Source organism: Mastigoproctus giganteus, chromosome 10, assembly GCF_048544385.1.
Source record: "Mastigoproctus giganteus isolate SK-2022 chromosome 10, ASM4854438v1, whole genome shotgun sequence".
NCBI lineage: Eukaryota > Metazoa > Arthropoda > Arachnida > Uropygi > Thelyphonidae > Mastigoproctus > Mastigoproctus giganteus.
In genome coordinates this window covers 188303309-188329951 of record NC_143584.1, presented here as the reverse complement: position 1 = coordinate 188329951, position 26643 = coordinate 188303309, and the positions used below count along the sequence as shown (strand labels likewise).

The following is a 26643-nucleotide window of genomic DNA, read 5'->3' as shown; positions in this document are numbered from 1 at the left end:
CTACAAGCCATCTGACATGTACCATTCATCTCATATTGCTTATCTCATAACATTTGCTTAAATTTATGCAATTTATTTCTCCAAATAACACAAATTTGTGAAGTTGCCTGGTGTAATGTAAATAAAATGTTAACTTATAAAAAAAAAAATGTAACTGCAGTGGGAGATAATATTCAAACTCCTAAGGCTACCTAACTGAAATGTTCATATGATATAACAGCCAACAAGAGCCAAACGCCCTGTCTAGAAGCACAAACTGACATTCAGAAGATGAAATGCTTTGTTAAATTGGCTTCTGTAATAAATATAAACAAAAAAAAAAAAAAGTAAGCAATAATTTATGGCCAAAGGTTTCTACAAAGATCATGATGGGTAATTAATGCCATTATTATTTTAAAAATTTTATATGAATACAATCATAATTTGAATATATAGCTGGGGTATAAATTTTTTATAAATCTCTTTATAAAATTTTCTCTCTGCTATATGAGTTATTTTCTTATCTACTTGAATTATGCTTTGTTATATTTACATTATATTCACAATAAAAAATAATATTAAAAAAAAAAAAAAAAACTATCATATAGCTCTCCCTCTGGAATATAACAAAGGAAGCATAAAAAGGGGTGTTCAATAAAGCAGCCTAAATTATCTATTAGATAGTTTTGCTAAAATTGTACTTGAGTTCCCCAGGCTACCTATTTGAAATGCCTGTATGATACGATACATGATATCACCTGTTGTCTCATAGAACTTGAATGAATGAATGAATGACAGTGTGTGAATGAATGGTGCACGAAATGGCAATTTCAGTTTGGGACATGTCTCTCGAGCTGAAAAGGTTGAGCCACATATTTCAGCCTTTTTTGGTTTGACAGGTCTTGGGATCTGTGTGTCTCGTGGCAGTTAGCATGTTATTGTTTTACTAACCAACAGATAATCTATAATTAATAAAATTACATCTGAAATATTCTTAACTGATTTTATATAATGAGCAATATTCATAGTCATAACAGTCTTCAGCCTTAAAAACATATATATAGGGCAATTGTGTAATCTATAGTGCAGAAGAATGTTTTGAGGACAAGGAATTGCTAACTTATTAATATAACTAGTACCTGTAAAACTGTCATCATCTTATGCAGGGTTAACTAATGCACATTATAAAAAGCTAAAAAGGTTTGCAGTGGTAGTTCTGTGCCACTGCAGAATTAAAGAAAGTTTTGAAGCTGAGAGTTAAACTTTCTAAAAAGCACAAGTATCAAACTCTCAGAGGCTTTTGTATGGAATTATATGTTTGTCAAGTAACTTTACGACAAAATCCTCATGCTACAAGAGCTAAAGAGCATCACTGTACATATAGCATAGTCTCATTTTGCAAGATGTGATGAGAAAACCAGGTTTGCTACTTAATGCATCAATCTCATATTGTAGAGCTACTTCACTACAAGTTACCTCAGCACTGCACTACACTAATAAAACGCACTACTCCATGTAAGACATATATTGCTATTTATTTAAAGTGTATTCGATACTGTGGTTTCAGTCCCTTTTTTTAGGGATTCACTGGTATGAGTCCATGGGAAGAATTTTTCTCGTGCTTGTTTGAAATTGGCATCAGTAATTCCCCTTTCTCTTCCAAACCAGTCCAAACACATGCCACAACCAGTCAGCATCCACTTACTGTCCAACTTCAAAATAACCAACTTTTCTCCTCCTTATTTATCCCTTCAACTTCTGTCTTCTGGAACAACTTTCCTTCATGTGTATTTCCTGATAATTACTACAGAAATTCAAATCTAATGTCAACAATTATCTTGTCTTCTCAATCTTCAACCACACACACACACACACACACATACTAAGTACTATAGGCTCTAATATCTTTCATATTTGGAGTTTTCAGAAAATAAAAATAAATAAATAAAAGTGCTCAGGAGGGTTAGGCATGCTAAGGCAGGTTATAAGAAGTCTTCGGCTAAGAATGCTAAAGTGATGATCCTGTATTGGTTGATGACAGAATGAATAAATATTATGCATCAACAGTTATATATAAGTAAATAAATAAATATATTTTCTGTTTATTCTCCAGGACAACCAGAAGTCAGAGGATTTCATAAGACAGAGAGTATACAAGAGCATTATACCATATTTAGTAGTTACAGACTGGAAATGCATACTCAAAACATGTGTACCCTTGCACTTGACCACTGAGCTATGGAGGTACAGCTATGAGATGGCTAATACTAATTGGGATTTAAATGGGATTCACAATAACTGTAAGAAATCTGAAGGAGAATTTGTTGCAGCTTAAAGTGAACAAAGCAACTGGGGCTGACGGAATCTAACCAATTATATTAAAAGAAGCAAATAGAGTATATATCATAAACTTTAATTTCATAACCTACCTCTATAACAAGACTTAAATAAGTTATATAATGAGTCTGAAATGGCAATTAAGATTTTATGCTAGCAAATGCAAGGTTCTGTATTTGGGTCACAATAATCTTAAGTTAAATTATCAGCTGGAGGTGGTGCTCTCAAAAGTGCTCACAAACAGTGTAGTAAGTAAGGTATAGCACCTTACTTACTTACTAAGGTATAGAAAAATTTTTATCAATAGAGATAAAAATGTAATTATTCCACTGTACAAACTCCTGAAAATTACAATCTACAGAAATTCAAGTCTAATGTCAACAAGTATCTTTTTTCATCTTCTCAATGCACGCATAGTACTAAGTACTATAGGTTCTAATACCTCTTGTGCTTGGGGTTTCATAAAAAAAAAGATATATATATTCCATTGTACAAATCAATGATCAGACCATGTCTTGAATATTACCTGGAAGACTCATTTCAGGAAATATATCAAAATGCATTTGAGTATGCAAAGGAGGGCAACAAAACTAGTTGTGGATGCAAAGTGATATTCTTACAAGAAGAGGACTCTAATTCCACAAGCTACAAAATTTAGTAATTAGGCGTCTATATTGATTAGGCACCTATTATTAAGGCACCTATTATTAAGTTTACTCAACCCTTAAGAGGGCTGAGTAAACTTAATAATAGGACATATTTTCTCTTTTTAAAATGGCACAAACAAGGGGAGGGGAACAGATCAAATGAGGAATGATAACTTAAACTAGATATAAGAAAATTTACCATTATTCAATGGTAAATTTTCTCTACAAGGCTATGTAGAGCAAGTTACCACCTAGGGTTGTTGAGTAAGAAAGCTTATATTGATTTAAAGATGGATTAGTGTAAAAAAGTAGATGAAAACAGAGAAGCAAACTTTTTTTTGTTTTTTTTTTTTTTTGACCGCAGATATGCATAAGCTTTGTTTCCTTGCATTATACTATTTTAATATCATGATGCTGTTTAGTGTTATGATTTCTCAAATGCAAAGCACATAAATCAAGTAATCAAAAATTATAATGCTCCATTTCACAAATTTACCTTTTTTAAGCAATACTCTATCTCACTGGTTTGGTATGCAGGATTCAAAGTTACCTGTAATAAATAAAACAGATGATTAAATAATGCCGTACCAATGAAATCATGAATGTATTTATTTCAAGATTTAAAAAAATTGCAATAATTTACCCAATATAAAACATATGAGGGGAGTTCAAAAAAGATTTGCATTCACCCAGAAGTAGTTGCGATAGAAGGTAAACAAACACCATGTATTACACTTTTTCAACACAGTCACCAGACAAGACACTTCCACAGGCTAGTTTTGTAGAAGTCTTCCGACTCTTTCTGATCACAACTCAGTAGAAGAAATCACCTCATCATCAGCAGCAAAGTGTTTTCCACAAAAAAGGACTTCAGCACAGGAAAAAGGAAGAAATATGAGGGTGCAAGGCCGGAGAAATAAGCAAGATGGAGCAATATTTCAAACCCACATTTGTGTGCATAGCTCACTGCAGATGCGAGGAATGCACAGGAGCATTACCACAGAGCAGGTGCACACCTTTTGACAGTTTTCCCACATTTTTTTCTTTTATAGCAGCACGTAGCTTAATGAGGTTAGAATAATACTTTTCCATCACAATACAGCCCTTTGAAGGTAATTTGTTAGTATTACACCATGCTGACACTTCATTTCATTCAGTGCTGCAAAGAAAAAAATTTAATTTGTCAGATCAAAACCAAAAAATTGACAGCATTACCTTGCCAGCACTTGGTTGAACTTTTTTTTGTGGGAGGTGGGAGATTTCGCATGCTTCCATTGTTTTGATATTTGTTCAGTTTTGGGATCACAGTGATGGATCCAAGTTTCATCCATGGTAACCAGCCAAGAAAAAAAAATTCCTCTTGCTTTTTCTGGCTCATCGACAATCTTTTCATGTGCATAAATGTGCCTTTTCCTTCTAGTAAGGGATCAGAAGTCTGGGAAACTTTACTAGCAGACACTTTACTCAATGCAACTGTTGATGGATGATGCTCTCCACAGACCCTACACCAATTTGGAGCTCTGCACCTAGTTCTTTGATGCTAGTACAGGATTAATGCCTCAATTTTTGAAACACTCTCTTTTGTTACAGCAGTTGCTGGGCGTCCTAGCATTTCTTCATTATGCACTGAGGCTCTTCCATATTTGAACTGTTTATACCAATGTGCAACAACACTGTAACCTGGATAGTCTTCTCCATAAACAGCAAACATTTCTTCATGGATTGTTTTGAGTGTTTTCCTTTGCAAAAAGAGGACCGAATCACTGATATGTATTCCGCTTTATCCATGTGGCACTTCATTTCATTCAGTGCTGCAAAGAAAAAAAAAATGAATTATAATATATCAGAACAAAAATTTGTGTGGTAGCTATATTGATTTCAAGGTATCAAACAAAAAAAATTTCATCTTCTATCACAACTACTTCTGGGTTAATACAAATCTCTTTTGTACTCCCTTCATACATTTGTAGTTGAATCAAATGAATCAATGGTATAAATTTTTAAGTATTGAATGAAAATCTAACAGTGACTTATTTATGGCTGAAACCAGAAACCTGCAATTTAAGCTGTTTAAATATAATATGTGCCAATTTATGTCATTTAAGCTGTAGTGCAGTGGTTTTTCAAATGGGGTGCCGCAACAACATTCCAAGGGTGCCGCATAATTTGGGTTTAAGTTACTTAAATTGATTTTTTTTTTAATTTATATATTCATTTCATTATAAAAAGGTTAACAGTATCCATTGTATGCTATCTTTTTAATTTTGTGGTGATCTATAATTGATGTTTATTTAGTACCTCTATATAAAGAATAAAATTATTATATAAGCATACATAATTTGTATTATGAATTTTAATTTTGTTTATAGTTATATTATTATAATAACTATCATATAACATATTTTTTAATATTATATATATATATATATATATATATATACAGAAAAAGAATTGGATCTAATAGACAGAAAATTGAGTAGGGGTGCCACAAAAATAAAATAAATTACTTAAGGGTGCCATTATTAGAAAAAGGTCGAAAACCACTGCTCTAATGACTGAATCCAGTAAATAATTTCCACAAGGCCATTTCTAAGTGGAGGGACTTTGGCTATTTGCTTGTTAAAAAGAAAATAGCTATTCTCTCCCCCTTATATTCAGTAGTAAATTTCAAAACTTTTTGAATGTAACTTTTATTTTTTAGCAGTGCTTAGATACAGAAAATAAGCAGTGTTACACTGGGATTAAAACTTAATTAAAAATATCTAGCCCTTTTTTAAATAAAAAATTCTACTCCAATGATCACCAGCACGTTTATCATGCATAATACAAGTCTGTTAGAAACTGCTGTGATTGAACACCACAATTAGCCAAAATCTTCTTTCAATTCAAATACATTAACAAAAATTTTACTTCTCTTATTTTGTTACTAAAATATACACATCTCCAATAATGCATCCAGAAATTGTGGGAGAAGAGAACTATAGATGGAACTAATCTTTCATTTTTTTCTTTTAAGTTACACTGATCAACAAGGTTTTAGTAACATAAAAGGAAAATAACTTTTTATATTAATTATGCTATTTTAATTCCAAATATAAAAAAATAAATTTTATGGCACATTGCAGTTTTGAAAAAAATATAAAATAAAATAAAAACAAAACACAAAAACTGACTTTCATAATAATATTAGGAAATAAGCATTGCTTACTGAATGTAGCTGAAAAGAAGAATAAAGGCAATATATGAATAGATCAGTAATTTACTATTAGAAAGTCTTATAAGAGGTACATGCATGTTAGTCATCAACTGTCATGTACATTTGAGGCTGGTTGTATATTTTATTATCATTGTCTTTTTCTCAGTACTGGGTGTTTGTTTTAAATGAGAACACAAGGAAATACAAATAACTTCAAGTAAAAGAGTGCTAGAGACATGAAATTTACAAGTATTCTTTATTGTGTATAACATCACATCTGTCAACAACCATGATTTCACCTATTTAATTATTATTACTATTTAATTCTGACCCCAGAAATATGGAGTTTATCTTTTTTTCATATCTTTATGTTGAGACCAATTTTGTCCATAGATCTGAAGGGGAAAGAAATGGTAGTTTATCTTAATACTACAAATGGACATGCACACACAGTGCAACCAATAAATGAATGTGGCATACAGGAGCATGTGTTCACAAAAGAACATCACCTCAAAAAAACACTCATTTCAAAATACTTATGATTTTTGTAGGCAATTTGCCTACAAGAATAATCTACACACTCTGAAAGAAATGAAAAGCAATATATCCAACATCACTCCCAAAAAAATCGAAGGATGCATTTTTGAACATGCTTCATCCTGCTTAATTATGCTGTGATCAAGATTGATAATTTTAAATATTTTTTGTGAAAATTAAGTAATCTCAGAGAACAAAGAATGTTTTTTTTTTAAATTTCATATCTCTAGCATTCTTTTACCTGAAGTTATATGTATTTTCATGGGTTCTCATTTAAAATGACTATCCTGTATAAAACGGTTTTCTGACTATCGGTGGATAAATGACACCATTGTGGCAATGTAAATTCACTAATATATTTTTTTTTTTGGTGTAAATTGTCTGCACACTTTATGTATGTAAACAATTCACACCAAAATCACATCAGCCTGTAACAAAAATGGTTAAAAACGCTTATTGACTCAACTTTGGATGCCACTTGAAAGCTCCTAAAATCCTAATTTTGGATATTATATCCTAATTTACTATTTAGAATTAATGATTAATAGAAAGAATTTAATCTGTTAATGAATGTAGCTTATTTTTAATATAAATTTTAGAACTTACCAGAACCATGCCTGCCTTTGCAGTAGCATATTGAACAACTACCCATTCATAACAATTGGGACTCCAAATGCCAACTCTATTTCCTGGTTTCAATCCTAATGCCAACAACCCAGCTGCCATCTTTTCCACCTTAAATGAATAAATATGTAAAATTATTATGATCAGATGAAATTTTTAGTTCATGTCTTCTGATCTTCATCAGAAGAGATCAACTGGATACTACACTGAAATTAAGCTGAAAGTTTGATTTCCAGTGAAAAGGGGGGGGGGGGGGGGGGAGTTGCACAGAGTGTGCTTTTAGCATAAACTAGAGGTTCCCAAAGTGTGGAGCATGCTCCTGATTATAATAATAGTAATAGTATATAATATTAATTAATATTACACATATTACTGTAATATTAATTAATATTATATAATATTATTGAAATTTTATTTGTTTAATTTAATTAACTAAATTCATAATTTCACTTATGTCCCCAGAAATATGGAGCAGTTTATTTTTTATATCTTTAATTATGCAATTAAACTGGTGTAATTAAATGTATGTAATAAACTATGAAACATTTTTAATGTTCTATAAGTTAATAAGCAAATTAATGATGGATGTTTATATCAGAACTAAAGGTGTTGCTACTCAGGATAACCAAGTTTCAAAATGATATCCCAGTACAAAATTTCAGGCCGACCGGGCTAGCCAGGTGGGTAAAGTACCTGCCTAGCAACCCAAAGGTCGCGGGTTCGAATCCCGCCTCGGGCTTGGATCAAAGTACTGCAAAAACCTTGGGAGGTGCATTATGGCCACAGAAGCCGATGCGCCAACAACTACCAAAAAAAAAAAAAATTTCAATGATATTTTTAAAATACACTGGTGTTCGAAGAAAGTGCAGCACCTCTTAAAATTGTAATTGTCGTCCGAATAATGTAAGTATATGGCAATATTTCTTACAGATTGCATCATATAAGAGTGACACGCGTAGGTGATGATGTAATACTGCATCAGCTGTTACCTTCAGCTATATAAGCACACTCTGCAAGAGTTACAGTCATTCCTTGCTTGTGTCAGGGTGGTGAGTTACGTGCAGAAAGAGTGCTATTGTTGCTTTACGTGAGGAAGGATGTTCTTCTCAACATATTGCTTATAGGGTGTCTTGTAATCAGTTAACAGTGAGTACATTTCTTTCCAAACTCAAGAATACAAGTTCTGCTGATAGGAAAAAAGGAACTGGACACAAACGACTTAAAAATGGACTCTACACCAAAACAGGACCGTGTTTTGAAGCACTTATGCCTTAAAAACTGAAAAGCTTCTTTGTCTGAGCTGAAAAGAGAATGGGAAGAACATACAGGAGCGGTATCAATTGCAGTAACAGTCAGAAGACGCCTCTTAAAAATGGACTTGTAGCCTGTTGTCCTAAGAAGAAGCCTCTCCTCACACAAAAAATGAAAAAGGACCAATTAATTTGGTGTAAGGAGCATGTCAAATGGATCCCTGAGAGTGGAAGTCAGTTATTTTCTCGGATGAGAAGAAATTCAACCTGCATGACACTAATGGGAAACAAATGATTCGCCGTACACATGGTGAAGAATACCATCCAGACTGTATGGTGTCTACAGTGAAATTCCCCTACCAATCAAATGATATGGAGGTGCATTTCATATCACGAAGTAGGTCACCTGCAGTTTATAAAAGGATCTGAAAATGCCAATGGATACCTGGCCATACTGGAACGCAAATTGCTGCCAACCATTAGAGACCATTTCAACCTGCCAAGTAACTGCATCTTCCAGGACGACTCTGCACCCTGTCATTGGTCGAAAAGTGTAAGTAGGCACTTCTGTAGTTACTTTAGATTCATTTCTGCATTAGAGGTTTGACAGTAATGTGTTTACATTTGTTACAGGTGAAAAAATGGTTGGAAGAATGGTCCATTACAGCTCTTAGCTGGCCAGGAAACAGCCTAGACCTGAATCATATAGAGAACTGTTGGCATCATGTGGAATCTGCAGTTGCCAGAAAGAAACCAAAGACCCTTTGTGAACTTCAGGAAGCCAAAATTCATGTTCGGAACTATGATTTTTGAATTAATTTCTGAAGATAATCAACTGATGAACCATCAGTTGATTATCTTCAGAAATCGATCTTGTCAGTGCCTCGATGGTGTGCTGCTGTCATCAGGGCCAGAAGCAGTTCAACTAAATATTAGTTTGCACCTAGTGAACTTTTCATTTTTATTATCAAAATTATTTTTTTCCATCCAGTTCCTTTGTGCCCACATCATAGTATCCAATCAAATTGTCAGACAAGACTTCCCCTTAACAAACCCATGCTGTGTCTGAACTATAACTGAAACCTTGTCTAGTTGATCCTGCAATGCTTCTTTAACCTGAGACTCCATTATTTTCCCCGGAACTGAAATTAAACTAACAAGATTGTAATTATTCATGTCCGACTTTGATCTCTCTTTGTGAATTGGGGATATATTTTCACATCTTCAGTCCGTGATGATCTCCCCCTGAGTCCAAGGATGCTCTCGTAATTATAGCTAAGGGCTTGCTTACTTCCTTTGCTGCCTCCTTTAATAAAACTGGAAAGATCTCATTCACCCCCATGTGCTTTTCTCATGTTTAACTTCAACAATTTCTCCTCCACTTTTCTCTCAGTTATTACAAAATCATTTAGCTCCCTGTAAGAGTTTGATAAGCTTCTGGCCTCTACTTCCCCACAGAATTCCTCATGTGTGAATGTAGATGCAAAATACCCACTCTCTCTTTTCTCCCACTCAACCATCCCTTTATCCATATCAGCAATTTGCCTCCAATGCCACACTGCTCCAATTTGTGCAGCAGTCTTCTATGTGCAACGGTATCAAAAGCCTTTCTAAGGGCCAAATATATGATATCAAAGTTATTCTTTGCATCCAGTTCCTTTGTGACCACATCATAGTATCCAATCAAATTGGTCAGACAAGACTTCCCCTTAACAAAACCATGCTGTGTCCGAACTGTAACTGAAGTCTTGTCTAGATGATCCTGCAGTGCTTCTTTAACCAGTGCCTCCATTAATTTTCCTGGAACAGAAGTTAAAATAACAGGTCTGTAATTACTTGAGTCACCCTTTAACCTTCCTTTGTGAATTTGGGTCACATTTGCACATCTCCAGTCCATGGGAATCTACCCTGAATCCAAGGAAGCTCTCATAATTACAGCTAAGGGTTTGCTTACTTCCTTTGCTAACTCCTCTAATATAACTGGATAGATAACATCCACCCAAGGTTCCTTTCTATTTCACTTCAACAATTTCTCCTCCACTTTGCTCTGTTATTTCAAAATCATTTAGCTCACTGCCAGAGTTTAATAAACCTCTGGCATTCCCCTCCCTGAATAACTCCTCATGTGTAAATATAGATGAAAAATACTCGATCAGTTTGTCAACTACCTGAGCATGATCATCAACAGTGAACCATTGATATCAAGATCAATCTGATTCATCCCCTTCCTTCTAGAGTTTACATACATAAAGAACTCTTTGCTGTTTTTCTTTGTGTCCTTTGCCAAAGATTTTTCGTAATCTGCTTTTGACTGTCTAACCTCCTTTGTGACATGGTTACAGACCAGCTTATATCTACCATAGGCTTCCGTGTCACCTGTTAATTAATATGTATCCCATGCATTTTTGTTCTCTGCCACATGTCTCATTAGTTCATCTGACATCCATTTAGGCCTAAACCTTGAAAATATTTCTTGATTGGTATAAAAAGTCTAGTAGCTTCCAAGATTAATTCTTTGAATGCTTCCCATTTTGAATTTACTGTTGGTAACATCATCAGTTGGTCCCACCATATAGAATTTAAAAACTGTCTCAGGCCACCGTAGTCACCTTTATGAAAGCAAAAACTCTTCCCTTTTCCCCTGATGGTAGTTACCTGTTTGAGTAAATCCCACTTCAGCACACTGTGATCACTGCCACCTAGTGATTCCTTTATATGCAGATTCTTAATGCATGAAGAATCACTACTGAGAATATAATCAGATCAAGAGTATTATGTTCTCTAGTTGCCTCCTGAACATGCTGCTGTAGAAAACAATCATCCAATAAATTCACAAAAGCATTGCTAGTGTGTGAGTGATCAACCCATAAATTCCTGGCAATATCTGGAAAGTTAAAATTGTCCATTAAAAGACGTTTTCATTTACTGGCCCACTATTTCTCTGTACAGTTGTTCATTGTATTGATTACAGTCATTAGGCCTATAACACACTCCTATTTTCAATTTTGCTTTCCCAGTGGTTCCGTCACACCAAACTGACTCAACATTGCACTTCCTTAGATTTTATGTGTTTCTTAACTAATAGCATAACCCCTCCTCCCTTGCTGTACATATTCTACTTCCCAAATTCCAATTCTGCATTCCTCATATCTGTGTGATACTACGTCTCTGATATCCCAACAATATCTGCCTTTGATGTTTTGACCAGCAACTCAAATTCATCAAATTTATTTACTAAACTCCTAGCATTGGTGTACATGCAAGAATTCATGTATCTGTTCTTATTCTTAGCTGCCCTAAAAAGCCCACGTATTTACTTGTTCCGCGATGACTCCCAGCTGTCTCTTAAATTCCTAGCACCGTGTTTTCCAGGCTGCTTCTCATTCCAATAGAAGCAGTGCAAGAATTAATTTCACTTCTGCCAGCGACTAATGTTAATCTATTAGTCCGTGCATCTCCCCAAGCTAGTAGTTTTCTGACCCGCCTAACACTGCCTCGATAGCATCATCAAATATTCTTGCACCCTTCCTATTTAAGTGTGTTCCATCCCTGTAAAAGCAGATTGTCCTGTTAACAAGCACAGACCATGCTGAGAAAAACTGTACCCCATGATCTTGCACAATCTCTCCAGGGCCGAATTGATTTACAAGGCTCTCATCATGTACTCCCTCCTATAGTGTCTGGGCAGAATTGCTGACACTTTCATTACTGTTAGTATTAATAGCAGCAAATGAAGCAAAATTATATAGCATCAGCCAAAAAATATAACCCAAATCACCTGTCCATCGCTCCAACAGTTTGTCTACTTCCTTAAATTTATTTAAACTACCCTCTTCCATATTAACAGACAGAAGTTTTTTCAACAATAAACTGCCCACTGGCTGAAAGTGAACTTCTAACATCTATTCTGCAACTATCCTTACTTGGCTTGAATTTATGTCCCCTTCCGAATAGTCCAAGCAAGAAGAATGTCACCAGCATTTAGCTTTCTCAATCCATTCAAATCCTTAAACACCCGTTGGTGCCTCCATAACCAGGTGTGAAGGAGCAGCAGTGCATAGCATACGCTTCTTGATTAGACCAGGGTTCGAGCCTGTCACCACCAAATACGGAGGATGCGGAAATGTCAGGGAATGACCACCGCATATCCCGGAGCAATATGGCCTTAGTTGCTAATGCTCCTAAAAACCAAATAACAAACAACGACAAACCTTAAACACCTCAATAAAATTACCATGCAGGGGCCTAGTCTCCAGATTCTAAAATTTTCAGATATAAAGCCTATCTTGTAAGAGCACCCTTTTGTTCTCTCATCAGTCTTGGTCCCTCTCTCTCTGCACCATTCCAAATCTACATCCATCCTAAAATGAGGCCACCAAACCTGCATACAGTACCCAAATTGTGGCCTGATCAATACCTTATACCAGGAGTCGGCAACCTTTTTAGAGTGAAGAGTAATTTTTGATTTAATTAAAATAACAAATCTGAACAGCCGCACCTCAGCTCAAACTGAAGGGGGGAGAGTGGAGGGAAATTTTTGAGAAATGGAATAGAGTGAGAAGGTGTTATATTAAAAAAATATATTTTTTGAAATATTATTTAATACTGAAAAAACGTAACAAACATCCAATTTGGTACGAATTAATGTGACTTTTGCTGGTGAACTTCTTGAGTGAGTCTCTCAACATCCAACGAGTAGTATGCCATAATTTTAATCTTTAAACTCGCATTGTTTTCAGACAGTTTCTTGATTTATTTTTAATATAGTTCATGTCAAAAAATATTTTCTCACGAAAATACGTCGCTTGGAATAGAGTGGGAAGGTGTTTTATTAAAAAAATATATTTTTTGAAATATTATTTATTAATACTGAAAAATGTAACAAACATCCAATTAGGTACGAATTAACGTGACTTTTGCTGGTGAACTTCTTCCGAGTAGTATGCCATAATTTTCATCTTTAAAATCGCATTGTTTTCAGATGGTTTCTTGATTTATTTTTAATATAGTTCATGTCAAAAAATATTTTCTCATGAAAATGTCCCTTTTCGTACATGTGGGCTAAAAGTTAGAGCCGCATGCAGCTTGCAAGTTGCAGATTGTCAACCCCTGCCTTATACAATGGGATAATTACTCCTTATCCCTGCTAGCAAAATTCCTGTATAATGTATATAATTGACAAAATTGTAATCGTAGACGCTACTAGGCTTTTTTTCATACCAACTAAGAAATATCATTCTATTCTTATACCTAAAATGGATTTTGCTGAACTGATCAGACTTGTGGCAGAGAAGAAAAATGCAAGGGATGCATATAAATTATCAGGTGATACAGAAGCCTAACTAGACTAATCAAGTCACAAAGGAGGTTAGGCAAGCTAAGGCAGATTATAACAAGTCTCTGCTATGATCCTGCTCAGGTTGCTGATAAACTGATTGGTATTTTGCATTCACATTCACATGAGATATTTAGAGAGGGGAATGCCAGAAGTTCATCAAAATCTAACAGAGAGCTAAATGGATCAAAAGGTGACACAAGAAATTACCAACCAGGAATTACCAGGTTAAAAAGTAATGCAGGTCCATCCAGACAGGAATGCAAATATACTTCAGTCATAGAACAGATTGTAAAGGGGCAATCTTGTCTGACCAATCTGATTGGATACTATTAGATGATGCAGTAACAAAGGAACTAGATGCGAAATAAAATTTCTTCGATTTCAGGAAAGCTTTCAATACCATTGTATATAAAAGACTGCTGTATAAATGGAAGCAGTGTGACATTAAGGAAGGCAAATTACTGCTCTGGACAAAGGGATGGTTGAGTAGGAGGTGGAGAAGGAGGTTATTAATGAAACACTGCTTCTTCCTAGAATAATGTTATTAGTGGAGTCCCCAGGGTCCAGTGTGGTTGGGCCCATTGTTATTCTGTTCTCTGGTCTGAGAAATGGCAGTTGAAGTTTAGCATTGACAAATACACGGTACCACATATCATATATATACACACGCACACACACACACACAGTGTCGAACTTGGTTATAATGAGCATGGAAATAATGAGATAACGAGCAAAAAGCCATAATGATTTTAATTTACACGTATTCCCATACAATCGCTCACTGTTATAACGAGTGTACTACACAGATAAACAGAACAAATTTTAGTAACCATGCAAACATTCTTAATTGCTTGGGTTGTCGGAAAAACCCAATTCTTAGAATAGAAGAAAATGAAAAGGGCGACTTATCTTTATGACCACCTGAATCGGATTAGCTACCAGTTTATGACCATGTCCTCCGGGGGCCTATACAATAGTGCATTACCCTATTTACAGATTGTCTTGTATTCATTGAACCATAAATTTATTTTGGGACTTCTAAGAACTTTGTATGAAGATCACTTTATCATTTTAAAGTAAAATCAGTTAGAAACAAACCCTTCCTTCGGAACCATGTCTACTAACAAAACAAAGTGTCTCTCGATTCGCGAAAAAGTTGAAATTATTCATGAATTAGAATGTGATGCAAAAAATGTTGGAGTGTGTAAAAAGTTTTCTTTGTCTTTTTCAAGTGTATTGACATTGTGGAAGAATAAAGATGTTTACATATCGGCACTGGTAAAGAACATAACCAAAAAAAAAAAAAAAAATTTAGACAGTGTGAGGTTACAAATGTTGAGGAAGCATTACTTCAATCGTTCACCACACAAAAAAGTGCTGGATTTTCAATAGACGGTCCGATCTTGAAGGCTCAAGCAGAAAAATTTGCTGAACAATTTGGATGTGACGATTTTGTGGGTAACAATTGGCTGAATCGATTTAAACACTGTCATTTATGCAAAAGTGGAGAATTTCCTTCGATCAGCAGATCAAATAATGGCAAATGAATGTATTGACTGTGTTTGGGCAGAAACCAAGAAAGATTTCAATGAGAAGCCATCTACAGCAGTTGTGCTACTGCAACAGGATCTAGTAAACTTGGGCAGATGGGCTGAGAAGTAGCAACTGAAGTTTAACATTGACAAATGCAAAGTACTGTATATGGGTAGAAGTAACCCCAGAGCAACATACCAACTGTGTGGTATTACACTTAGTGTGGTAGAAAATGAAAAGGACCTGTGAGCGATTGTGCAGTCAGATATAAAGTTTTCTGAGCAATGCAGACAGGCTGCCAGAGTAGGTCATGGGGTATTGTCAATGATATACATGAATTTTGCTAGCAGGGAAAAGGAGGTGATTATCCCTTTGTATAAGGCAATGGTCAGGCCACACCTTGAATACTGCATACAGGTCTGGAGGCCTCATTTTAGGAAAGATGTAGAGTTGCTTGAGCATGTACAGAGAAGGGCAAAGAGATTGGTGAATGGAACAAAGCTTTGCTGTTACCAAGAAAGGCTTAAGTTCTGCAAATTGAGGCAGCTGAAAACTAGGCACCTGCGAGGTGATCTGACTGAAGTGTATAAGGGTTTGAATGGGTTGAGCACTGAATTCTGATGGGATTCTTCTGTTTGCTCAGATTACGAACCTGAGGGGGCATAAATTCGAAATGAGGAAAGAGTTGTAGAACAAATGTGCGGAAATTTGCCTTTAGCCAGCGGGTTTTTAATTGCTGGAGCAAACTTCCATCTGTCGTGAAAGTTGATAGCTTAAATAAATTCAAGGCAATAGTCAGGCCACACCTTGAGAAAGAGGAACTGGACAAACCTTTAGAGGGAATAGTTGTGTGAAATATATTTTTCTTTTGGCTGATGCTACATAAGCTGATACGCTTGCATCACATGCCTCTATTACTACTACAATGCCGACGAAACAGGACTTTTTTATAATTTGACACCTAACAATACATTTAAATTCAAAGGGGGAAAATGTGTTGGTGAAAAAAATCAAAGGCTTGCTTGACGGTGCTCATATGTTCAAATATAACCAGAACAGATAAAAAAAAAAAAAAAAAAAAAAAAAAACTTTATCCGAAAATCATTAAAACCTCTGTGTTTTAAAAATGTAAAACTTCCTGTGAATTACACTGCAAACAAGAAAGCTTGGATGGCTTCAGATATTTTTTGGCAATACATAAATGATTGGATAAGGAGCTATTCAAAAAGAAGAAAAATATTTTGTTAGTTGATAACTGTCCTGCACATCCCCAGATTCAAAATTTGTCCAACATTAAGCTAGTGTTTCCGCCTCCCAATGGACATAGATGTAATCAAGAGTTTGAAAGGATTTTATAAACAATTTCTAGTTCCACATCTGATCAAAGAGAACAGAAACTTATCCAGTCTATATCAATATCGTATGCTATAAATTTATTGAATGATGCATGGAACAACGTTACTTTGACAACTATATCAAATTGCTTCAAGAAATCGAAATTAAATTCATATGAAATTTCAATTGTAGATGAAGAAGATGGAAACGAAGAAAACAACTTACCATTATCCGAATGATTGCTATGTAATAATGTAGGTTTTAATACAGATAACATCGATGAATTTGTACAAGTTGATGACAACTTATTAACTAGTGATCTTCCTACAGAGAGTGCCATTATAGATGCTGTGCTCAACAAAGATGATAACGACGATGGTAGAAGATGATTGTGATGATGATATGATAACAAGTGAAAGTGAATCAAAATCAGTGCCAACAATCTCACAAGCTCAAGGTGCAGTGGACAGTGAATTTTTTTTTTTTTTTGAAGGAACTGAGGCAAGTAGACTTTCAATGCATTGAGTGTTTTAAGGGGAAACTTAAATATATAAGGGGAAACAAAGTGAAATCCTTAAAACAAACATCAATTTTAAGATTCACAAATAAAGACTAATTTAAATCATGTTTATTATAAAATTACAGAGAAATAAATTGTGTTTAGTATTAAGTGTATGGTTTTAAAATTACATAAAAATTGTGTTTAATATTAAGTGTATTGTAGTTTATACAAGCATATTAATACAAATAATATGTAGGTATATACTTATATTATTTTTCTCTCTCTATTTCTTTTGTTTTTTGAATCTATCTTTTTATAAAGTTATTGAGAATTTTAAAAAACTGGCACCTCAGTAGCCAAGTGGGCAGGAACAGTAGTGCGTAGTACACGCTTCTTGATTAGACCCGGGGTTTGAGCCTATGACCACCAAATACAGAGGATGCGGAATGTCAGGAAATGACCGCCGCATATCCCAAGCCCAGATAAAAGGTGAGGGTTGGCATCATGAAGGGCATCCGACCATAAAAATTGCATGCCAAAACAATAAAAATGCTGACCCCATATATAATGGGAAAAAGTGAGGACAAAAAAAAAAAAAAAAAAAAAATTGAGAATTTTAAAAAAATAGGAGGTAGAGTTAACTCATCACTGATAAGTGTTCATTGTTTAACGGCCCCAGGGGTTCTCTGTTATTGCTGATATAGCAAGTAACGGTTATAACGAGGAAATTTTGTCAGTCCATTGATGCTCGTTACAACCAAGTTCAATTGTATATGTTATTTGTGAGGTTTTTGTATAAGTAATTTGTATGAAACTACTCGCCTATCTTGTGACTGGCTGCATTGATAGAGCTAGTAAGTATATATATATATTTTATGAATATGTGTATTATGGTTAAAAGTCATTGTCTGGCTATTTAGCTAATGGAAGGTGAATTAGGATAGAAATAGACACTCCTGCCCCTCGTATTATACTAATAGCTCAGTGTGGAAGAATTTTAGTTGTAGGAAAGTAAATAGTATATGAGTGAAGCTGGTGTTCAGGTTATCCGGGAGTGCAATTTCCCTGTCTGTGTTAGTAACGGCTCTGGATATGGTAGATATATGCATTCGGAAGTGGTTGTTTGTATATCTATATGCACCAAAATCTTATTCCTATAATTAAAATTATACTTCATAGTATAATTCTATTTATCATTACTGTATACCCTTATATTTATGTTGTTATAATTTTAAACAAAGGTTTTAAACTTAAATTAGTGGGTAACTGGTTGATATATGTGAAATGGTATCTCTTTAGGATGCCACACCGTTTCACTATTTCAGCAAAATATGCTGTAATAGTCCATATATAACCATTGAAACGTTAAAGGCTGTATATATGGCCTATATCAGCATATTTTGCTGAAATAGTGAAACGGTGTGGCATCCTAAAGAGATACCATTTCACATATATCAACCAGTTACCCACTAATTTAAGTTTAAAATTATACAATACGAAATTTTTAGAAATCTTCAAGTACCGTGTTAATAGACTAGAAAAGAATAGCGAAAGCTTAAAAAGCGGTACTCACCTTGAAATTAATCTGCGATGGTTTACTTAGATAGCATGGTTAATGTTTAAGTTGAATTGTTAAATTGAAAAATTAAAAGGGAGGGAAGTAGGTAAAAGTTGACGAGTTAAATAGGCGCAAGGAAATAGAAGTGTACACATCCAATCCTTGGTTGTCATCGAAATAAAAGAAAAGAAAAGAAAAGAATAGTTAAAAACTGTAACTGGTTGGCTTCACCGGATTCACTTACAGTTTTTAACTATTCTTTTCTTTTATTTCGATGACAACCAAGGATTGGATGTGTACACTTCTATTTCCTTGTGCCTATTTAACTCAGTCAACTTTTACCTACTTCCCTCCCTTTAATGTTAAATTTCAATTTAACAATTCAACTTAAACATTAACCACGCTATCTAAGTAAACCATCGCAGATTAATTTCAAGGTGAGTACCGCTTTTTAAGCTTTCGCTATTCTTTTCTAGTTTAAAATTATAACAACATAAATATAAGAGATACAGTAACAATAAATACAATTGTACAGTACTATGAAGTATAATTTTAATTATAAGATTTTGGTGCATATAGATATATAGACAACCACTTCCGAATACATATGTCTACCATGTCCAGGGCCGTTACTAACACAGATGGGGAAATTGCACTCCCAGATAACCTGAGCACCAGCTTTATATTCTTCAATCACGTACTACTGTATTTACTTTCCTACAATTAAAATTCTTCCACACTATGAGTTATTAGTGTAATATGAGGGCAGGAGTGTCTATTTCTATCCTAATTTGCCTCCCATTAGCTAAACAGCCAAATAATGCTAAATTTACTTATATATGCATACTCCCAAAAGAAGAAATTCATTATGAGAATTTATTTTCATATACTGTATATATTCTCACAAAATTTCAGTTTATGGATACAATGTTAATTTTTTTTTGTTGCTGATTTTTAAAAAAATTGCTAATGGTATGAACACACAGAATAATAAAAAAAAAAAAAAAAAGCCCGTAATTTAAAGGAATAGCAATGAATTCATGTGAGTACATTAACATTTCAAAATGATTAACTTTACTATATTCAATTTTATCCATAGTGTATGTTACTTGTTATTTTTTTATGCCACATTTTTTATATATCACATAAATGGTAACATTAAAAATAGAAAAAAAAAAAAAAAAAAGTATATATATATACAGTATATATATATATATATATACACACACTTTTTTTTTTTTTTGAAATAGATATTATAAAGGAATAATATCTGTTTCAATTGAATGGCATCAGAGTTTAACTCACTTATTATTTATTAGGTTAGGTTATTTGTTGTCTGAACCTTTTTTTATTTTGTCACATTAGGCCAAAATTTTTGAATTTGATATTAAAATTGGACTAAGTATTACCATTCAGATTTTGATTTCTAAATTTTGTCCAATCTACTTTTTCTTCAGTGGGAAAACCCTTACTTGTCCTTGAATTAGTCTATAAATGTACTTCTGAAACGAATGTAAACCATTTTATTTGAATCAAAAAAAAAAAAAAAAAAAAAACCACAATAGCTGTATATGATATTCACTCCTTGATATGTGCATTTAGCCGTAGAACTAGCTGTACAAGGGTAGTTTGTGTCATATCTCCCCATTATACTTCTATTTCAGGAAAATTAATGGAGGCACTGGTTAAAGAAGCACTGCAGGATCATCTAGAGAAGACTTCAGTTATACCTCGGACACAGCATGGTTTTGTTAAGGGAAAGTCTTGCCTGACCAATTTGATTGGATACTATGATGCAGTCCCAAAAGAACTGGATGCAGGGAATAACTTTGATATTATATACTTGGATCTTAGAAAGGCTTTTGATACTGTTGCACATAGAAGACTGCTGCACAAATTGGAGCAGTGTGGCATTGGAGGCAAATTGCTGCTATGGATAAAGGGGTGGTTGAGGGGGAGAAGACAGAGAGTGGTAATCAATGGACACTGCTCATCGTGGACTAATGTTATTAGTGGAGTCCCTCAGGGCTCAGTGTTGGGTCCATTATTGTTTTCTGTATTTATAAATAATATTGATGATGGTATATCAAACTTAATGTCCAAGTTTGCAGACGACACAAAAGTTGGCAGGGTTGTTAAGGACACTATTGACGCTATGTTGCTGCAACAGGATCTGGAAAGGCTGATCAGATGGGCTGAGAGGTGGCAAATGAAGAAACAGCAACCCCAGAGCAACATATCAACTCTGTGGTACTACACTGACAGTGGTAGAGAATGACCTGGGGGGTAATTGTGCAGGCAGATATGAAGTTCTCTGAGCAGTGCAGACTGACTGCAAGAGTAGCTCATGGTGTCTTATCAATGATATACAGGAATTTTTCTAGCAGGGATAAGGAGGTGATTATTCCCTTGTATAAGGCAATGGTCCGGCCGCACCTTGAGTATTGTATACAGGTCTGGAGGCCTCATTTCAAGAAGGATGTAGAGCTGCTGGAACGAGTACAGAGAAGGGTAACAAAATTAGTGAATGAAACAAAGGGTTGCTCTTACAAAGAAAGGCTTTAGTTTTGCAAATTGTAGTGTCTGGAGACTAGGCACCGGCGAGGTGATCTGATAGAGGTGTACAAAGCCTTGAATGGTTTGAGCATGTTCAATGCTGATGGGATTCTTCCTCTTGCTCAGAATAATCACCTGGGAGGGCATAAATTCAAATTGAGGAAAGACAGATGTAGGATAGATGTCCGGAAATTTGCCTTTAGCCAGCGGGTAGTTGGTTGGTGGAACAGACTTCCATCCCTTGTTGTGGAAGTTGATAGCCTAAATAAATTTAAGGCTCAGCTGGACAGGTATTTCGAACGAATGGAGGGGTGAAGTGGAATTTTTTTTTTTTTTTTCTGGCTGATGCTGCATAAGCTTGCTTTCTTGCATCATATGCCTCTACTAATGCTAATACAACCATTGCTATTTTTATTTCAAATAAAACTTTTTTTTATGTTTAAGAAGTACACCAATGGCATTTCAGACTAAATTAAGAATGAGGAACAACCTTCCTATTGAATAAAAAAAGTAATTGATTAGACAAAATTTAAATCCAGAAGTCATAAAATAATGGCAAAATTTAGTCACATTTTAACAACAAATTCAAAATTTCAGTCCAAATATGACAAAATAGGCCTAAACCTAAAAATAAGCAAATAGACCACATGCCTTTTTTTAATTGAAACACCCTGTTTAATAAAGTGGTAATATAATGCCAGTGAACACTTGCTGAACTGACACCCTGTTTTAATGGGACAAAAAAAAAAAAAAAAAAAAAAAATATTTCTGAATGGTCTCTTAAACCATAAGTAATATAGCTAATGGGTTAAATTATATTTGGTAACTTACATATATATTACCATTTTATCTAACTTACATCATTTTTCAATTCATTATATGTTTTCTTAATCTCTTGGTGACACACAATTAATGCAATCTTGTTTCCATCAGTATTAGCCGCTTCATTAAGTATACGACCTATTGTTGACACCTGCAAAGGATGTTGACTTTGGCCATAAACATAGCTTAGTTTTTGATCACTAAAAGCAACAGAGGTGTGACTGTAACAAAATGGTCATAAATGTTAGTAGACTTTATGCAATTATAATGATAGTAATGTAAAAAAAATATATATAGTTCATACTGTCTTTAATTAAAACCAAACATGAAAAAAATTAAATAATCATTGTCCAGATGATAAGTAAAGAGAAAAGTCAAAACAATATGCACATCTTCAATTTTATTTAATTCCATTGTATCTGATTTCATGACAACAGTATTTGTAATTTGGTGCACAAATTCAATTTAATAAGATATTACATAAACAGATTAGTTTTTATTTAACATCAGGTTATTAGTAAACACAAATACAGACAGTAACACACACATTACAAGTTATATATTTCAAAATATCCTAAAGTTTACAATAACAAATAAGCAAGCACCATTACACAAAATTATTTTTCTCTTTAAACTTATTTTAAGTGATTTACTTCATATCATACACACTGTAGTGCACTGTACTTTACAGTATGTACACATTTGGTTTCTTTCCAAGATAAAAGGTACACATTCAAAGTTAGTGACAAATACAGCAGCAGATATACTACATCACACTTTGATTACTTATTAAAAAACACAGATTAAATGAAAATAATGAAACACCACTTGAGAATACTACATATGGCATTTTCGTAAAAAGCTAAATATATTTTGTTTAAAATAAAGTATTCAAAACACAGACTTTAATAATCTTTTATGTATATACATATACATAACTTTATCCACTACTGTTTTTGATTACATCCAATGCCTTGACACAGTAATAATGAAAACCCCCAATTAACCATCAAATAGCAAAAGAGCTTTTTCAACTTTGAGCATAAAAGGGCTATTTTCAAACCACTGAACGAAATACTTGGCAAATACAGCTGCAGTTATGAACAAAGATTGCAAACTGTCATCGATCATATTCAAAATTTATATTTCAAAGTACTATTGCCATTAAAAATTCCTGTTTATTACTAAAATTTTTCACAATCCACTGGCACCAGAATAACATATTTTAATAATAATAATAAAAAGTTAGTTTAATCAGTTTATTGAAGAGCTTCTGTAAATATAATAAAATTTCACAGGACCTCCGCAAGTCATTCTATAAGGCATCTAGTTGATATTCAACTAGGCTGGTGTATCCACAGGAAGGAAAAAATCCAGCAATCTTCAATGCTAACGGCACAACAACCAAAAAGGTCTAAGTTTCTTGCCATTGATGAGATTTGGATTCAGACTTTCCCAGAGAGGGGCAAGTGACAACCACTTGCCATAAAGGCCTACAAAATGTGATAGATGCTAAGCCATAAATGAATACAGTTTGAACACTTCATATTATGATTTCATTTACCAGCATTACACAGGATAAAATATGGGATACATATGATGAATTAAAAAAAAAAAAAGTTTGTGTGCCACTTTATCAAGACAGCACACTTTATCAAGACAGCACACCTTACTATAATAATACAAAATAACATAATGGAAGGTTAAAATGGATGGCAGTGGCACCTGTGTCAGCACAGATGACTTGACATTGATCATTTCAGCTGGCCTGATTCACTGCATCTTACTGCTCACTTTAAACTGAATTTCCCTTTGGGGAAAAAGGGGAGGGGGCAGGTTAGGTTAGATATACAATGTGAAAGCTAATTTTAATAAGCTTATGAATTTTGTTAAGATTTAACAACTAGCTAATCAACTAAGGACATTTGCTTGTGGAAAGCTGCAATAAGGTAGATGCTATGTCTCAACAGCTAGCAAAATTCAAAGAAATTTTGCTTCTCTGCAGAAATGGCTGATTTTATCTCATTGATGTTATACAGCATATTATCTTATATCATTTTATTCAATATCCAGCATTCTTCATTTTGTACTGTAAGGTTGTAGTCAAAATAAAGGAGCCCAGAATTGCTCAAGTACTATCTATTCAACCACGCTCCCTATATATCATTTAACATGGCACATCATGCTTTGACTGTGCTTTCCCCCCCTTCCAAATAGCTTTCAATTGATGAGTCAACATATTTTTTTGAATTTTTTATTACAAGATGAAAAAGGCAGGCAACATGGTGTTGCAGTTAGTAGCTTATGGTCTTAGCTTATGCCTTAACTTGCTGACAAATCATGCAAAAACTGATTCCTTAACTTAATTGTAATTTTAACATTTACAGCACTATACCTTAAATTTTCTCGAGTTCAAAATGTATTTTTATTTACAGTTCTTAAAATTTCTCAAAACCTTTCCATTTTTCAAGCAGGGATAAGTAATATATACATGTATTATCTAATGGAGCCACCGTGATATGTAAACGTATCACGGTGACTCCATTAAAATTTTCAAACGGAATTTGCAATTAAAAAAAAGAAATGTTTCCAATATACAAAAAGCTTCTTATGCTTAAGCATAATATAGTGGTTAGTCCACCATATAAAATTCTGAGTCTTGAACAATTTTTCAGTCCAGTGATGCTACTTTGGGTTTTGCATGTGGAATGGGAATAACTGCAGTGCAAATAAATGGCCGTGCAAGAGAACTATAGGAGGGCGATTTTTCCGAATTAGCAACCAAATCTGATTCACTTTGATCATCATACCTAAAAAAATCACGGGTGGACGTAACTAAGAGATCCACACAATATGATTCTGTTATCCTACCTTGTGTTTGTTCTTTTTCTGATGGTCTCATTTTACTGGCAGTACTTATCGATTTACCTTCTCGTTCTTTATACAGTCTAAGATATAATTCACGCCAACTTATTACTTCATCGGGTACTTTTTCTTTGAAGTCCTTTTTGCAATGCACCTGCCATAGGTCATCACTGTCTACTACTAGATACGGATTGTGACGTTCTACATTGTATAATTGTACAGGAGTACATTTCTCAAGACATGGCTTCAGTACATGGTATGGGACACCACCAGTGTATTCCAACGCGTCAATATTTTCTGTAATAACCCTAAGACACATGTCCTGTAGTGAATTTACTTCATACACAAGGGGTATCTCCACCAAAACTGGAGGGCCTCTCTGAGAAAAGTAGATTCCTTTGTTACGATATAGTCTTGCTGCATTTACATAACGGCGAACATCCGTGTTTCCAAGCACATCGACAGCTGATTCCTCCTGTTTACTTTGAAACATGCGACTAAGTAATGAAGGTCTAGCCATAATAACGAATGTAAAAGAACCAGACAAAAAACATGAATAAAAAAGCGATATGGCCAACACAGAAAACCGCTTTAACACAGCGCCACTCAACGTAGAAGTCAAGAACTACAGAGACTGGTTAAAAATTCTTTAAATAATAATAATAATAATAGCTGTCAATGAAATATATTCATGCTTGTAGGTACCAACTGATTATGATCGCTGTCGTTTCACATCGAGTAAAAAAACAAGTCTGGATTCGAATCCGTTAATACTAGAAAAAGGGTGCAAGAATATTTGCTGATGCTATCGAGGGAGTGTTAGGTGAGTCGGAAAACTGCTAGCTTCGGGTGATACACAGACTAAAAGGTGAACAGGGACCACAGGCAGAGGCAAAAGTGATTCTTGCACTGCTGCTATTAGAATGAGCAGCAGCCTGGAAAAGCAAGGTAATGGAGATTTCCAGGACTACTGAGAGTCATAGTGGAACAAGTAAATACATGGGCTATGTTAGGGAACACAGCCCAGTAGAAACAGGTGCATGCATAAGTGCACGTGCACCAATGCTAGGAGTATGGTTAATAAATTTGATAAGCTTGAAGTGCTAGTCAAGATATAAAGGCAAATATTGTTGGGATATCAGAGACATGGTATCACACAGACATAAGCAGTGCAGAATTGGAATTTGGGGAGTACAATGTGTACAGAAAGGGAAGAGGGGTTATGCTATTAGTTAAGAAACACATAAAATCTAAGGAAGTGCATCCAACTGATGTTGGTGAAAAATGCAATGTTGAGTCTGTTTGGTGCGACATAAGCACTGGGGAAGGAAAAATGAGAGTAGGTGTGGGTTATAGGCCTAATAAACCTGATGAGTATATTGAGCAATTGTGCAAAAAAATAGGGTTGGCCAGTAAATCGGAATGTCTTAAAATGGGGAAGATCAATCCACAAGTTCCAGTGGATCGATCCACTGGAACTTGTCGATTGATCACTCGCACACTAGCAAGACTTTTAAGGATTTGTCAGATGACTATTTTCTACAGCAATATGTTCGACAGGCAA

At 34.5% G+C, this 26643-nt stretch overlaps 1 protein-coding gene across 1 annotated transcript in view; it reads right to left on the bottom strand.

Moving 5' to 3' along the window:
* Positions 1-25599, bottom strand: part of LOC150079657 (medium-chain acyl-CoA ligase ACSF2, mitochondrial-like) — a 118428-nt gene extending 92829 nt beyond the window's left edge. Inside the window, exons 1-4 of the mRNA XM_090383155.1 lie at positions 25025-25599; positions 22252-22435; positions 7303-7431; positions 3460-3513 (exon numbers count right to left, since the gene is read on the bottom strand). Of these exons, the coding sequence (XP_090239281.1) occupies positions 3460-3513; positions 7303-7431; positions 22252-22435; positions 25025-25599 (942 nt within the window). The remainder of the gene's footprint in view (positions 1-3459; positions 3514-7302; positions 7432-22251; positions 22436-25024) is intronic.
* Between the last annotated feature and the right edge of the window lie 1044 nt (positions 25600-26643).